Source organism: Aulostomus chinensis, chromosome 14, assembly GCF_037954235.1.
Source record: "Aulostomus chinensis isolate RoL2024-O1b breed Wild chromosome 14, RoL_Achi_v1.0, whole genome shotgun sequence".
Classification (NCBI taxonomy): domain Eukaryota; kingdom Metazoa; phylum Chordata; class Actinopteri; order Syngnathiformes; family Aulostomidae; genus Aulostomus; species Aulostomus chinensis.
Window position 1 is genome coordinate 1,969,396 of NC_141333.1, and position 15,417 is coordinate 1,984,812.

At 49.2% G+C, this 15,417-nt stretch overlaps 1 protein-coding gene across 2 annotated transcripts; it reads right to left on the minus strand.

Moving 5' to 3' along the window:
* Positions 1–572: 572 nt before the first annotated feature.
* On the minus strand, positions 573–15,211 carry mafaa (MAF bZIP transcription factor Aa). Of its 2 annotated transcripts, XM_086225382.1 has the most exons (3): positions 15,194–15,211; positions 14,136–14,321; positions 5,283–11,125 (listed from the first exon to the last, which is right to left on the minus strand). In XM_086225382.1, the coding sequence occupies exon 3, from the start codon at positions 10,009–10,011 to the stop codon at positions 9,079–9,081; it is 933 nt and encodes a 310-aa protein (XP_086081508.1). In that variant the 5' UTR covers positions 10,012–11,125; positions 14,136–14,321; positions 15,194–15,211; the 3' UTR covers positions 5,283–9,078. The 2 variants fall into 2 exon arrangements, 1 of the variants encoding a protein (XP_086081508.1); XR_015119373.1 differs by lacking the exons at positions 14,136–14,321; positions 15,194–15,211 and adding an exon at positions 573–949 and having other exon boundaries at positions 6,472–11,645.
* Positions 15,212–15,417: the final 206 nt, after the last annotated feature.

The window sequence follows — 15,417 nt, forward strand, 5'->3', positions numbered from 1 at the left end:
CTGCTCTGCGTCTGAAACAGTGATTCTGTGTAAAGAAGCCAAAGTCCGGTTGGACTGTGGTTATCAGTGGAGCACGGAGAACGACCTGCAAACGCACTGCTGCTTTGCACTCTTGCAGCAGCGCAGATGTTGTGAGAGACGACACTTCCTGCGGAGGGAGCTGAGTCCCTCCACACTCCCGCCTCAACATCCTCCTGCGTGACAAACGTGAAGAAGCCAGTTAGCAAACATTACACAGACAAACACACGCTGTCAGTGTTTCGATGAGCATCTGTGTGGACAGTGTGTGTCTGCCTCTGGCTCCAGGTCCTGGGTGTGTGTGTCAGGCTCAGTGACACCTCAGTCACTTCTGCTCTGCGGCGGCGTCATCCTCGCCACTGCGAGTGCCTGCCCGGCACTTTGCTGGTGCAGAAGGTGACAGGCTGCATGACAGCAGGCGGCGTGTGTACTGGCACTCGGGCGTCATGTACAGGAGTGCGTCTGGCACCAGGCAGACACACTTCCACTCTCAGGACGACTAACGAGGAGACATTCACGGAACTCGCGTTCTCTTACATCTGAGCTTCCTCTCATCCCAAGCAGACGGGTGCTGGCAGTGTCTCACGGCCCTCAGTGGTACTGACGCGCTTCGCTAACCTGCATCAATCTGAAGCCTCACAGAAACACAGACCTGCTGAACTTAACCTCGCGTCTAAACCTGGACGATCCTGTGGCCTCCAGTTGACTGACAGTTTTGATGACTTGATTAGGAGACTTGAGACATGATGACTTGTATAGAAAGCTTCAATATTTTCAGGTCAGGGTTGAATCACTGGGGCCCATCACTCAAGCACCTACCTGAAGTGAAGTCGTGCTGGGTTTGTACTTGACAGCGTGACGCTCCCACTCAGCGGCGACTTGAAGATCTCCAACAACACACACCTGGGTTTACTGAACTCCAGGGAGTTGCCTGAAAGGCAGCAAACAAACCCACCACTCATAAGGGCGTCCTGCAACAGGATGGCGTTTACTGCTGCAGGTCACTGGAGTGTCACCCTAAAGACCTTGGATTTGAAGCTTTTGGTTTATTTCCCACATGGATTATTGATACTTTTACTTCAGTAAAAGTTTTAAACTTCTAAACCACCGCAGACAGGAAACAGATTAACCATTCAATCCTGGACTGTAACCACAAAACACAGAGGAAATACACAGTCATGTTACATAACTGAGTCCCTGTGTGTGTGTGTGTGTGTGTGTGTGTGTGTGTGTGTGTGTGTGCGCGTGTGTGTGTGTGTGCGTGTGTGTGTGTGCGTGTGCGTGGTGTGGCTGCAGGCTGAGTGGAATAATTGATTGCCAATGGACCCTCCACTGCCACACTCCTGCACAGATTCATCCAGTCAACCGCAGGTCTGCACCTTCCATGTCTATATATATACATATATGTGTGTGTGTGTGTGTGTGTGTGTGGGGGGGGGGGGGGGGGCTCACTATCTAACCAACAGGCCCTCTCACCAGTGACTCAACAAAAATGAAGCCACACTGAGGCCTGGAGTCACTGGAATGCTGAGTCACTCACTGATGTGGAAGTGAAACAAGGAGGGAGGAGGTCGGCGAGGTTTGAGGGACTCAGCGGGAACTTGACCCCTCCTTAAAGTCTTGACTCAGTAAATCGTCCCGTGACCGCCGTCATTAGGAAACACGCAGGAAAGTCTCTGAGAGACCATCAAGCAGCACCGGGAAAGCCGAGTTAGAACTGCGTGATTAGAAGTTATTGAAGACGTTGTCTCCCTTTATGGAGCACTTTAAAGGCTTCATTTCCACTTCCAGGTAAAATATGGCCTATTTTCTGGGATTCTGGCACAGGCCCCTCTCCTGGTTCAGCACGTCGCCCCCCAACCTCATTTATTTGTTTGTTTGTTTGCTGGGTTTGTTTATTACAATATTTTCAGAGCACAAACGTGGTTAGATTTGCTGTTGGGGCATATTTTCTCCTGTGATAGCATGTTTGAATGTGTCTACTCAGCATGCGGCATGTCAGAGAGTGTGTGTGTGTGTGTGTGTGTGTGTGTGTGTGTGTGTGTGTGTGTGTGAGACAGTGTGGAGGCAGGGCACACACTGAGGGGTCGCAGCAGCACGCCACCTGTACCAAATTGCTTTCCTGGGTGCATCGGGTGGGGACTGGGGCGGGCTGATGCCCCCCCCCCAATCCTGGCCCCGGGTCACTAACTCAATCACCAGATCAGAAGTAATAATTATTAATACCCTCTGAGCGTTAACAGCACGCGGGTGATTTATCAAAAATGTCGATTACATTTTGCGCAGGGTGACAACTTTTTTAAAGCGGAACACGTCCCTGGGGAGGCGGCCGGCCGGGAACACACACACACACACACACACACACACACACACACACACACACACACACACACACACCTCCACCTGCAGGTGCGTGAGACGGCTGGAGCTGCACCGGTAATGGAGTTATTAATAGGTGCCGAGTGCAGACTATGACACATCAATCAATCAGTCCATCAAATCCAGCAGCTTCCTGGATGCGTTCCTGCACAAAAACATCCAGGACACGTTACAAGTCACATGGTGGAACGTTCCCAGAGAACCCTTTCAGTTCCAGAGCAGAGCCCATCAATTCAGCGTGACACTGCAGTTCAGGAACATTTCATGAGTGACGACTATGCCCTCAGCCTGACATGCCACATCGTTCCTAACTCACAACCATCCGGGATTGTCCCGAGAATGCGTTGGGAAAGGGGCAGGCACTTTCTAGAAATACTCAGCAGGTGATTGGATGAACCAGCTGTCCATCAGTGTTTTCAGCATTCATTTCAACCACTCAGAGTAAAAGAGTGAGAACATCTTTGCCACGGCGAGAAACCTTCAGCGTTGTTCTTTGAAGGAACAAATTCCCTCCAGTTCTGCTGTGGTTGATGCCATCGCAGCATCGGCGCTGACCTCCTCAGCAGCCGCCATTGTTGTGGTGAATGGACAGTTGTCAAGTCACGTCAGCTTTATTGGTACGGCGCCGAATCCCAACCAAAGTTCTGTCCTGACTCTGTCCAAGTAGAGCAGGTCCAGCACCTCCCTCCTTCAATGAACCTCCACCCAACAATTCTCCATCAGCAGCACATCCTGCAACAGCAGCCACCAGAACCTTCCTTTACCAGCAGGAAGGTGGAGCAGATCCAGGATCAGTGGGGACGGAGAGAGAGCAGGAGAGCAGGACAGAGACAAAGACAGAGAATGGAGGAAGACAGAGAGACAGAAGGAAAGAGAGGGACAGAGACAAAGAGGGAGAGAAAGGAGGAGAGACTGATGGACAGAGACAAAGACAGAGAATGGAGGAAGACAGAGAGACAGAAGGAAAGCGAGGGACAGAGATAAAGACAGAGAGAAAGGAGGAGAGACTGATGGACAGAGACAAAGACAGAGAATGGAGGAAGACAGAGAGACAGAAGGAAAGAGAGGGACAGAGATAAAGAGGGAGAGAAAGGAGGAGAGACTGATGGACAGAGACAAAGACAGAGAATGGAGGAGGACAGGGAGACAGAAGGAGAGAGAGGGACAGAGAGAAAGAGAGAGAGAGAAAGGAGGAGAGACTGATGGACAGAGACAAAGACAGAGAATGGAGGAAGACAGAGAGAGAGAAGGAAAGAGAGGGACAGATAAAGAGAGAGAGACAGGAGGAGAGACTGATGGACAGAGACAAAGACAGAGAATGGAGGAAGACAGAGAGACAGAAGGAGAGAGAGGGACAGAGATAAAGAGAGAGACAGGAGGAAAGACTGATGGACAGAGACAAAGACAGAGAATGGAGGAAGACAGAGAGACAGAACGAGAAAGAGGGACAGAGATAAAGAGAGAGAAAGGAGGAAAGACTGATGGAAAGACGGGGACGTGAGCAGGTGGAACCTTTGTTGTCACACCTTAACCACACCCCCATTATGTTTATATTATATCATTATGTATATTATTACGTGTATATTATAATATTATGTATATGATTACATGTATATTATAATATTATGTATATTATTACGTGTATATTATAATATTATGTATATTATTACGTGTATATTATAATATTATGTATATTATTACATGTATATTATAATATTATGTATATGATTACATGTATATTATAATATTATGTATATTATTACGTGTATATTATAATATTATGTATATTATTACGTGTATATTATAATATTATGTATATGATTACATGTATATTATAATATTATGTATATTATTACGTGTATATTATAATATTATGTATATTATTACGTGTATATTATAATATTATGTATATGATTACATGTATATTATAATATTATGTATATTATTATGTGTATATTATTTGTCCCCAAACACTGCTGATTGGCTCGAACCACCACTGGTGACCACAAAAACACATCAATTCACCCCACAAGGAAACTGCTCATGACCGTCTGCTTAATCAAGAAGCGGTTTAATAACAATGATAATAATAATAATAATATAACAATAACAACAACAATAATAATAATGATACATTTCATTTAGAGGCGCCTTTCTTGGTTTAATGGAGGTGGAGCCTCCCCTCAGATTCTGTCTCGACTAAAACTGGGAAAATACTAAATTCATTCATGGAACCTTCCAATAAACCTGCACTTTCGCTCCGCCTGCATGTTTGGAAGCACCAAACTGCATTCACACATCAAAATCTCACAGTTTAAGATATTAAAAAAACGGTGCGACGACAGAGTTAGCATTGGCATTCGAGGTGCAGCATGGCGGGTGAGCCGGACGGAGACGTTGGCCCCTCGGCAGGACAGAGACGCTCACAGGATTAAGCTGCTCTTGTCCCATCCTGGTCTTACAGGGAGGAAATTCCACCAGACGTTCCAAATGAAGCAAATTCCTCCCAGAAACACATCCTGTCAGACAGTGGTCCTGATGTTCTGGAAGTGGGGTTGCCTTGACAACAACAGGTGACCAGCCTGAGAGCACCGGTCTCATTAACAGGATGTGACTCTGTGCAGCTTCCTCACTGTTTGTCTGGACTGTCTTTGTGATGTGAGTGTGTGTGTGTGTGTGTGTGTGTGTGTGTGTGTGTGTGTGTGTGTAGGTGTGTAAGCTGAGCCGCAGAGACGCTGACTGTGTTGAATCTCAGCGACAGCAGAAGCTCCAGACGCCAGAGACACACACACACACACACACACACACACACACACACACACACACACACACACACACACACACACACACACACACACACACACACACACACACCGCTTGGCATGTTTGGGTTTCTCAGATGGACTTTGCCTTGATTTATGGAAAGACAAACCACATCAATGTGATCTCTCACTCACACACGATTGTATCGCATGAAGCATATTATCATTATGTGTGTTATAAGCGCACGCACACACACCACACACACACACACCACACACACACACACACACACCCACACACACACACACACACACACACTCTCTTTCTTTCTGAGGTGACGGCTGTCAAACTGCTCTACGTTTCCTCTGAGTCAGCAAACGCGGGAAGAGGAGGAGAGTTATGGCGAGAGGTGAAACGAGGAGAGAGAGAGAGGGAGAACATTTGAGTTTGGACTCAGCTGAGAGCCGAAGGGTTCCACTACAAAAAGAAAAAGAAAAATGAACAAAAACATCGCTGCTCAGTCGTTTAATGAGGTCCAGAAAGACAATTTAGAGGCTGAATCTGGACTTCATGGTTGGATAAGACCATCAGATATGTGCTGGTAACATGCTACATGGACTGATTAATACACGCATACATGTGGATATATATATACATACACGTGTGTGTATAAATATGTTTGTGGATATGCATCCACACACACACACATCCTATTGAACACGCGTTAAAAAGGAAGTAAGAAGTGACACAGAAGTGTTTTGACTTCCCCTGAGATGCCTGAAACGTCTCAAGGTTTCTTTTCAAAGTGTAAATAAATTAAATGATGGTCATTAGAATAATTCAAGTCTTCTAATTCGCCTTACAATTGTAACTTAGTTGTGTGTGTGTGTGTGTGTGGGGGGGGGGGGGGCGTCTGCTCCTGTCTGACAGACAACCACAGGCTAACGAGGTTCCAGCTTGAGTTTGAGGAGTGTGTATCAGTCCGGAGGTTGGCACACACTCCCGCGAGACTTTAACAGCGTGTGAACGTGCACATGCAACACTCTTCAGAACGCTGATTTTCTATTATTGACCTCATGGCCTTCACCACCTCACCTCCCCCACAAATTCCCACACACCAGCGTGTGTGTGTGTGTGTGTGCGTGTGTGTGTGTGTGTGTGTGTGTAAGTGAGCCGCCGCGCTGTGGGTCGGCATCTGTCTCAGCACGCGCTTCTGCCTCCGAAGAGCGTGCACGAGTGCGCGGTTTCACGCAGCTGGACACGGAGCTGAGTCAGGACAAAATCAAATGCGTGAGTCGAACAGTTTCTCACCTGGATGTCCGGGGCGGGAGGAAGGCAGAGAGCGGCCCGGCTTCAGTCCTCCATCACCGGGGGACGAGGCGCGTAGAAGCCGGTTGACAGGCAGTCAGAGCCGGTGCAGCGGAGCTGTCTGCCTCCGCTGGTACTTCGGTCTCTCTCTCACTCTCTCTCTCTCTCTCACACACACACACACACACACACACTTCGGATATCAGAGCAGCCCAACAACCTGCACCTCACATCGGCTCCATCACTCACAGCACGCGAGTTTTGTTATAATAATAATGTTAATAATAATAATAATAATAATAATAATAATAATAATAATAATAATGATAATAATAATAGTAAATGGTGGTAATAATAATAATAATAACAATGATGATAATAAAAATAATAAATGGTGCTAATAATAATAATAATAATAATAATAATAATAATAATGACATAAAAATCGAATTGTCGAAAATCGAAAAACATAAAAGCGAATTGTCAGGAGAAACCAGTTGTTCTTCATGCCTCCTTTAAGAAAAATAACGTCCTAAAATAATTTCCCACATTTTGGTTTTTTGTCGTCATCACGTCGCACTGCTTCATCAGGACTCAAAATATTCAATATTTTGGCTTGAAGAGCCTGAATGGTGACTCCCGTCCTGCAGAGGTTCGTCTTCCCGCTCATGAATCTTTCAGGCCTGGACTCCGCCGGCCTGCAACCACCGAGACGCGCTCGCCTGATCCAGAATCAGCGAGTTTTAATAATTTAGCAGGAAGAAGGATGATGATAATAATAATCGTAATAATAATAATAAAATATTCCCGGAACAATGACGGCAGCAGCAGTCTGGACAGATTTTTGGGACACAACTTTTTATTAAACATTATGAAAACAAGAGTCTCAACAACGTTCCACTTGGTAGGTTTTTCACTTGTTGACATGTTCGGACACGTTTCTTGAATAAATATAGAAATTATATGTACAGATATACATTGACAGCACTGTGCAGAAGTTCGCCTTCCTTCCGTCTCGTCTCCATTTTATTGTCTCAGTTTTTGTTGAGGGGGAAGTTCTTTGGGGTTTTGATTTTTTTGTACTCTAAACGTTTTGAGTTTGAATTTGCGACGAATTAAGACAAAAAAAAATCTGATTGCATCAAAGTGGAGCTGCGGAGCGACCGAACCTCCGTCCACGTCTGGAGGGTTGCGGCTGCGTTCGAATCAGGAACGGTTTTTAACGTCAATTTGTTTTGGGGGCGGGTTTTTTTTTCTGATTCCTGTCACGGTGATGGACGCGCCACGCGACAGGTACTTCTGCACAATATTGCACATATATCCAGGCAGCAGAAACACACACACACCGTGATGTTCCACCACCACCATCTTCATCATCATCATCATCATCATTCCAAACAATCAAGCATCCTCCCACGGGGCTCATTAAGACACCGGGCCGCGGGCTCCGAAACCCCCGCCCGCGCGCCCGGGATTATTCATCTCCCTCTACTTCTTCTCTCTCCGTAAATATTTAAAGTAAAAAACATGAACTAAGAACCACTAAATCGTCAGGTGGGTGCATAGAGTTTTAGCAGCGAATGCAGTCCGACACAGAACCTCATCAAAATTTACATCCGGGACTTCAGAGAGCGACAGAGACACAAAAAGGTCCTAGAAAAAGAAAAGAGAGGAAAAGTCTGGTTTGATCTCTTCTCATAGTGCAGTTGGAGGTTCGACACGCGGGGGGGCGGGGGGGGGGCACCGTAGACGTTTGCATGCTGTCACATACAAATATTAAGACATGTCGAATAATCCCAAGCAACAAAAAGCAGGTTTGTTAAAAAGAGAGAAAATAAGAGGTTTCTATGTACAGGTGGAAATAAATACAGTCTAAAATCTGGCTCAGTTTGTCTGCTGTCCTCTGGGTTTCCTCTTTTCTTTTTTAAAACAATAGAAAAAATTGATTGAAAATAGCAGTTCGAGACGCATCCATGTTTGCAACAGCAGATTGTTTTGCATTTGTTTTTTTTGTCCTTGCACCTCTGGTGTGTGTGTGTGCGTGTGTGTGTGTGTGTGTGTGTGTGTGTGTAGGGGAGGAGGGGGGGTATTTTTGTTTTGCAGGCCTTACTGTTGGCAGAGGAAGGAGGAAGAGGAAAAGGAGGAGGAGAACCAGGGGCCATGCTGTCCATACATGTGGGGGGGGGGGGGGGGGGTGTGACTGGAGGTTACCATACATGTCCTGCATGCAGGGTTGCAATAGGGGAGCTATAGACTTGCAATATTGAAAAGTCTCTCGTGCCACCGGTGTATTGCTTATTCCGCTTCTATTTCAGTCCGGGCTGATAATTATAAAATCCCCCCCCCCCCCTTAAGACAAAACCCCTCTCTCTGGACTAAGACAGTCTCGGGTTCAGTAAGACTTCTGGACCGGGCCGGCGGAGTGATCCCAACAGAAGTTTTGCATCTTTAAGACTCAGAATGGCGCACCAGGGTGGTTTCTATGCGCAGCTTCGTTTGCGCATTTCTGTCCAGGAAAAAAACTGTAAACAAAATACAAACGCTGAGAAGTAGAAATGAATGTTGGGAGGGTGTCAGGGGGTGGGATGGAGTCTCTGCTACAAACCAGTCTCACATGAAGAACTCGGGGTTGGCCTGCTTCCCGGACGGGTCCCTCGTGCTGGCGGGGCCCGTGTAGGTCCGGCTGGCCAGCTTCTCGTACTTCTCCTTGTAAAGGTCCCGCTCCTTGGCGAGGCGCGCCACGTCCTGCTTCAGCTGCTCCACCTGGTTCTGCAGGGTGCACTTCTCCGTCTCCAGCATGTGCCTCTGCTGCACGCGCTTGAAGCGGCAGGACTGCGCGTAGCCGCGGTTCTTCAGGGTGCGTCTCTTCTGCTTCAGGCGGATCACCTCCTCCTTGCTGAAGCCCCGCAGCTGCCGGTTCAGCTCCCGCACCGTCATGCTGACCAGCTGCTCGTCCGAGAAGCGGTCCTCCAGGCGAGTGTGGTGGCCGTGGTGGTGGTGGTGGTGATGGTGGTGAGCCTGGTGGTGGTGGGCCGCCGAGGCCGCGGACAGGTCCTCCCCGACGTACTGCTGCCCGCGGAAGCCCTCGTAGGCCTGGTGGTGGTGGTGGTGGTGGTGCGCGTTGCCGATCAGGGCCTCCACCGCGTCCTCCGGGGTCAGGTTGAGCGCCTCGGGGTTGATGTGGTGCTGGTAGCTGGGGATCCAGTACAGGTCCTCCAGCTGCGGTTTGCCCGCGCTGCTGTGGTTGTTGTTGCCGCCGCTGTTGTTGCTGCCGCCGCTGCTGCTGTTGACCCCGCCGGCGAGGCTCTGACTGGGCTGGCCGCCCGGGCTCGGCGCGCAGAAGCTTGGGGAGGAAGGCACGGAGGAGCAGGGTGTGCTGATCGGGGTGGAGGAAAGGGAGCCCGACGGGAGGCGGTGGCAGTAACGGTCGGCCTCCGGCGGCTCCTTCTTCACCTCGAACTTCATCAGGTCGAAGTCGTTGACGTACTCGATGGCCAGAGGGCTGTTGGGCAGCTCCGCGCTCATGGCGAGGTCGGTGGCCATGTCAGTCCATGCGACGACTCCCGCCCTCACAGCCAAACCGACGGCGGGCAGCCTCCTCGGATACAGATTGCGGAGCGGAGTAAAAGCCCGTGTGGAGTATATATAGACTCACGCTGCTGCGGGCCGGCGGGCGGTGGAGCAGCTTATTAGGGCTGCTCGCCTCTCAAGCGGCTTCTATATATAGTGGCGTGAATATATGAACGCATGTAAATGAACTTGTACACCTGCCAGCTCGCGTCCGCTCTCTGCTCTTGTTGACAACTTATCCCAGGTCAAATACCAGGAGCCCCCGGGGCGGCTGAAACTGGAGCCCGGTGAATTTGGAGACACCAACCTGTCTTGTCCTCGCTTCACCTCTGCGGCCCGCTCGCCTCCGCGGGTTTACAGTCCTCAGCCCCGCCGCTCGCTCGCTCACAGGCTCCCTCGCCGGGTGGAACTAGTCTCCGCTCATCCCAGACGTGTGCTGCACGATGAGTGAATCCCGGGCTGAAGCGGGTCCAGGTCACTGCCGCATGGCTCGAGAGGGAAAAAGTTTCTCACACAACAATAAAAGTCAGACGCGCCGCGCCGGTGAGCGTCAGAAAGTCCCCAAGAATCCAAACCGGAGTTGTGAGCTGCAGCCGGAGTTCAGGTGCTTCTCATCCTGGACCGGGGAGTCTGGTCCCCTGTGGTCAGTCCTGGTTCCTGGCTCCTCACCCCCTCACCCGGGGCACACCGCCGACCTGGTGGCGACTGTGTGTGTGTGTGTGTGTTACAGTTCCAGTGTGTCTCTCCAGCGGCCGGTCAGAGGTGCTGAGCTCTTCCGAGCAACCGCGCAGTGTCACTGAGGCGCTGCGAGGCAACGTGCACTTATAAAGCCGGCGCTGCCCCCCCACCCGGAGGTGCGCCGGGCCAATGGGAGGAGATCACGGCGAAACATTTGCATTGTCCTATAGCGGAGCCTCGAACTGTGGCGGGGGGACCGTCCGAGAGGAGCCGAACGTAGCCGAGAGGAGCCGAGCGCGCACACGGAGAACAGGTGCGGCAGCGGAGGCGGCGGCAGATCCCCCCCTCTAGTGACCGAGCGGGTGCTACTGCACGGCGGGGACCAGTAAGACGAGAGCTCCGCTGGTTTCTCAGAGAAAGAAAAATGTTTACAGAGAAAATCGCGACAACAGTTACGTAAGGAGGGCATCGCCTCCGTTCAGGTTTCAGGGGAAATGAGAAGGACTTCTACATGTAGTTTTTAGGAACATGAGGGAACGGAGCCGAGGGGCCTCCAGGACTCCGGCTGGTCTCAGTGACCACGAGCGTGTTTCTAGACATCTTTATTAAAAAAAAAAAAAACCTTTATGTTGCAGTTTCACATTAAATATAAATGTTATGAGCCGATGTTATGGAGGCAATTAATATTTAATTTCTACAAACAATTTTGAGATTTATTTAGACACACACACACACACACACACACACACACACACACACACACACGTCTGTTCTGACACTCATCGTAAAGGTCAGAACTCTTTTATATACCCCTGACGTCATGTTACTGCGTGGATTATATCCATTTGTAATAATAATCGTAGTAGTAGTAGTAGTAGTAGTAGTAGTAGTAGTAGTAGTAGCAGCAGTACATGTCTCTCCCATGAATGTTTACTGTGAGGAGGCCAAAATATTAGGACCCCCCCCCCCCCCCTCAGCCCAGGCCAGCGCGTCTCTCCCCCCGCCGCGGCCCTCGGGACCGTTTTACTGCATTAATTACAGCGAGGATAACAACGCAGCTCCAGGCTACGGGCTCGTGATGGTTTGCGAGCGGAGAGGTCGGGGAGGAGGAGGAGGAGGAGGAGGAGGAGGACGCTGGAGGAGCGCAGCGCGCCAGTGGCTTCATTAAGAGGAGCTTACTCTCTCTGCCCCGCGCGCCCGGTCCCCGCGAGGAAGCCTCTGACACCACCTCATCTATCAATCACTGATCGATTGAAGACCGCGCGCCCCTCTGCCAAAAATCAATCCGCATTTCCGCGAGGCGGTGAGGAGGCCGCGCCGCGGCTGCGCGCCGGTCCGCCGTGATTGGATGGTCCCGGCGGTGGTCCGCGGGGTTTTCATTCGCAATTAACCACAAATTGCATCCCGTCTCATCTGCGCGGATCGACGGATGTTTAAGCCCCGCCGCGCGCGTCTCCATCCCGGACACATATGTCTTCTTCTTCTTCCTCCTCCTCTTCTTTTATTTTTCTGGGGAGTTGAAGGGGGAGGCGAAGCAAATCAGAGCGGAAGGTTGAGCAGGATGTCGATTGCGGTGATAAGTACCAGGGGAGCAGGACTTACACCGGGACACTGCTGCACCTGACCCCGCTGGTCCTCCAGCAGCCTCCCGGAGCACGGGCGTGCACAGGAACTAGGAGACCGGGGGAGAAGGGGCACCCCCCCCCCCACCCCCTTGCACGTAGATACCCTAGGAGATGGTATTTTAAAAGTCCTCTCATGTTAGAAGTCCTGCCATGAGACATTCCTGCTGGAAGTAAACCATTCAGTGATCCAGTTATTTAATTCTGACGATGGGCAGGAGTTTGCTTTTCGGTGGTTACTAAGACGCTGCGGTGAAAGCAGGAAGTGATCATTAATACACGGATGTCAGCAAATGAAAATAAGGGGGGAAAACCTCTTTTTCAACAACTTTCATGCTATTTAGAAAGTTTGTCCAAGTCCACAAGGGGCACAAGTGCTCCACAAAGTATAAATGGACAGGGGCAAGTATTTTTACTCAAGCTCTGTACTTTGAGGTATCTGTAATTTATTTGAGTCTTTAGGGGACTTTGTACTTTACTACACCACCTTTCAAAGGATATATTTCACCTTTTACGCCACTACATTTATCTGTAACAGCCAATTATTTTAGAAATGTGGATTTTGCGTAAAACATGATGGTGTACTTTTACTACCAACCTCAGGAGGACGTCACAGAGCAGCAAACCTGGAACATTTAGCTCAGTGTACTTTTACCTTGGATACTTAAACAAACTCAATATCAAATACTTATCTGCTTTTACTCAAGTAGCATCTTGACTGGACACTTTTACTTGACAACTAATTTATCTGAGTATTTCTACTTTTAATCAAGTAAAGGAACTGCGTACTTCTCCCACCACAGTAAAAAGTACGACTGCACCTCTAGATGAAGTTGTTGTTTTTTTTGATGGTGAAAGACAAAAAGTTTGGATGATGTGGCTCCTTCGGAGGGGCGGCTGAGCTAAAGAGGCCAAATGCCCCACCCCGCACACCTCCCTGCCCCGGGGGACCAGGGATCCACTGGGATCTGAGTGATCCATCTGTGGAGTAAAGTGCCCGTCTGAGGTGGAGAACAGGTGGGAGAACTTGAAGAGGAAAACCTTGCACAGCTGCTGAGCTTAACTTCCAGTCCTAGCTGCCCCCCCAACCCCCGCAAATCTGCTGGCGAGGATGAAAGGACTAAATCATATCAAGGTATTTTAAGTTAAGTCATTAGTTGAGGTTTTTTTTTAATCAAAGAAGCAGGCGCTGGCCCTCAAACGCCAAGCTAAGCAGACTGCATTGAAATGGCACATTTAAGAAGATCTGCTGGGGTCCATTCATTGTCAGAGGAAGGGGAGTGTCTGCGGCCCACGGCTTGAGACATAAATTTTTGAAGTCAGGGTTTTCATTGTGCTTTTGCATACTGGGACTTCGCTGCAAGTGCACTTCTACCGATTTAAGCAAAACGGACATCAGCAAGGTGGAGATCGGCTGTGGGCTTTAGGCAGGCCAGGAGGCGAGGCGAGCTTTGAGCCGAGCTAGCCGCACATCCCCAGCAAAGAGCCCGGCTCCAGGAGGTGGCTCAGGGTTATCTGAGGCCTGGGGGTTTTGTCTGCTGCACAGGAAGCAGCTTTAATTGTACAGGGATGTGACACACACACACACACACACACACACACACACACACACACACACACGTGCACATCAGGCTGTGGAGGCTTACTCTAAAAATCAGGATGTAGGAGGCCTCGCTCGTACAGAAATCCTTTTTATCACCTGGGAGATAAAAGGGTTTTGGCCTAAAAGACGCAGGAAATATGAGGACAGAATCTGGGCTGAAAGAAGGAAAACTTGCAGGATTTATTACAACTTACTTGGCCATGTTCTTCTGTTGGATGGACACACTGCACATGACTAGTGTTTCCTCCACCGGCTCTCACTCATTCTCAGGCTGGATATTCAGAGAGGATCTCACACTGAACGGCAGTAAACACAGAGGCCAGGCTGAGATGTCAGTCACTGATCAGCTGAAGAAATGCTGCCAGAACGTTCTTGTGTTCCTGAACCACAACAGAGACACACACTCATCAGCCTAACTTCTTCTTTTACAGGAGCGCTGGCGAGCTCAAGGCATCAGGAGCCCTGCAGCTCTGCTTTTCAGGACTGCATCACTGATAAGTGCTCAGTTTGTGTTTCTCATTCAGGTGTGTGTGGGTGGGAAGAAGCCAGAACACACGAGTGAGCCTATGTCTTCTACTCTCTTACCAAAGAAGCTGCGACACTTTGTGTCTGCTGCAAAATGCAAAACACAGCAGGAGCTCAAACACGCAGAGTTCAGCTGGTAGTTTGGGTCAGATCAGGTTCACCGACTCACCATAAACACACACTTTTATCATTCCAAGTACTGGACCTGGTCCACCTTTTTAGCAATTTTTTTCAATTCATCTGGATTATATGAAGATGGAAAGAAGTGAAAAGGGTAGAAAAGTGACGTTGTCTGTCAGGGTCACATTTCTGTTTCATCCTAACATGAACGACGTGGAGGAAAAACCCCAAAGGTCCTCCTGATGTCTCCGACTCCCCGGTTCAGAGTGCAGACAGAAACCTAAATGACAGCAAATGATTTCATGTTGGGGATGTTTCTGTTTCCTGGATTTAAAAAAACAAAAATAAAAAAATAGTTCTCAGCAGGAAAACTGTGGATCGTCCAATTTAAGAATGGAATGAAGACAAAGGGGTTCCAGGGACTCAGGGAACAGAAAGAGAGAGAGAGACAGCAAGACAGGGAGAGCCCAGTTTTTTTTCCTTCTATCACCTACAGCCTAAACTATGGATCATGACTGAAAGAATGAGAATGTGAATATGAGCGGCTGAAGGGGATTTCCCCAGGAGGGTCGCTGGTGTCACCCTGAGGAATAAGAAGCTCAATCACCTGAGGACCCAGTGGAGGTGGTTCGGGCGTCTAACTCGGATGCTGTGTGTTCCAGGCACACCCAGGAGGGAGGAGGCCACGAGGAGAACCGCACCAGAGGGAGGGGCTATAGTTCCACTCGGGCCTGGCAGCGCCGCTGAAGAACGATGGATGGATAATGTACAAAACAAACTGAACCAAAGCCAAGACACTAACAATGCGGTCTTGATGGCGCCCTGCTAATG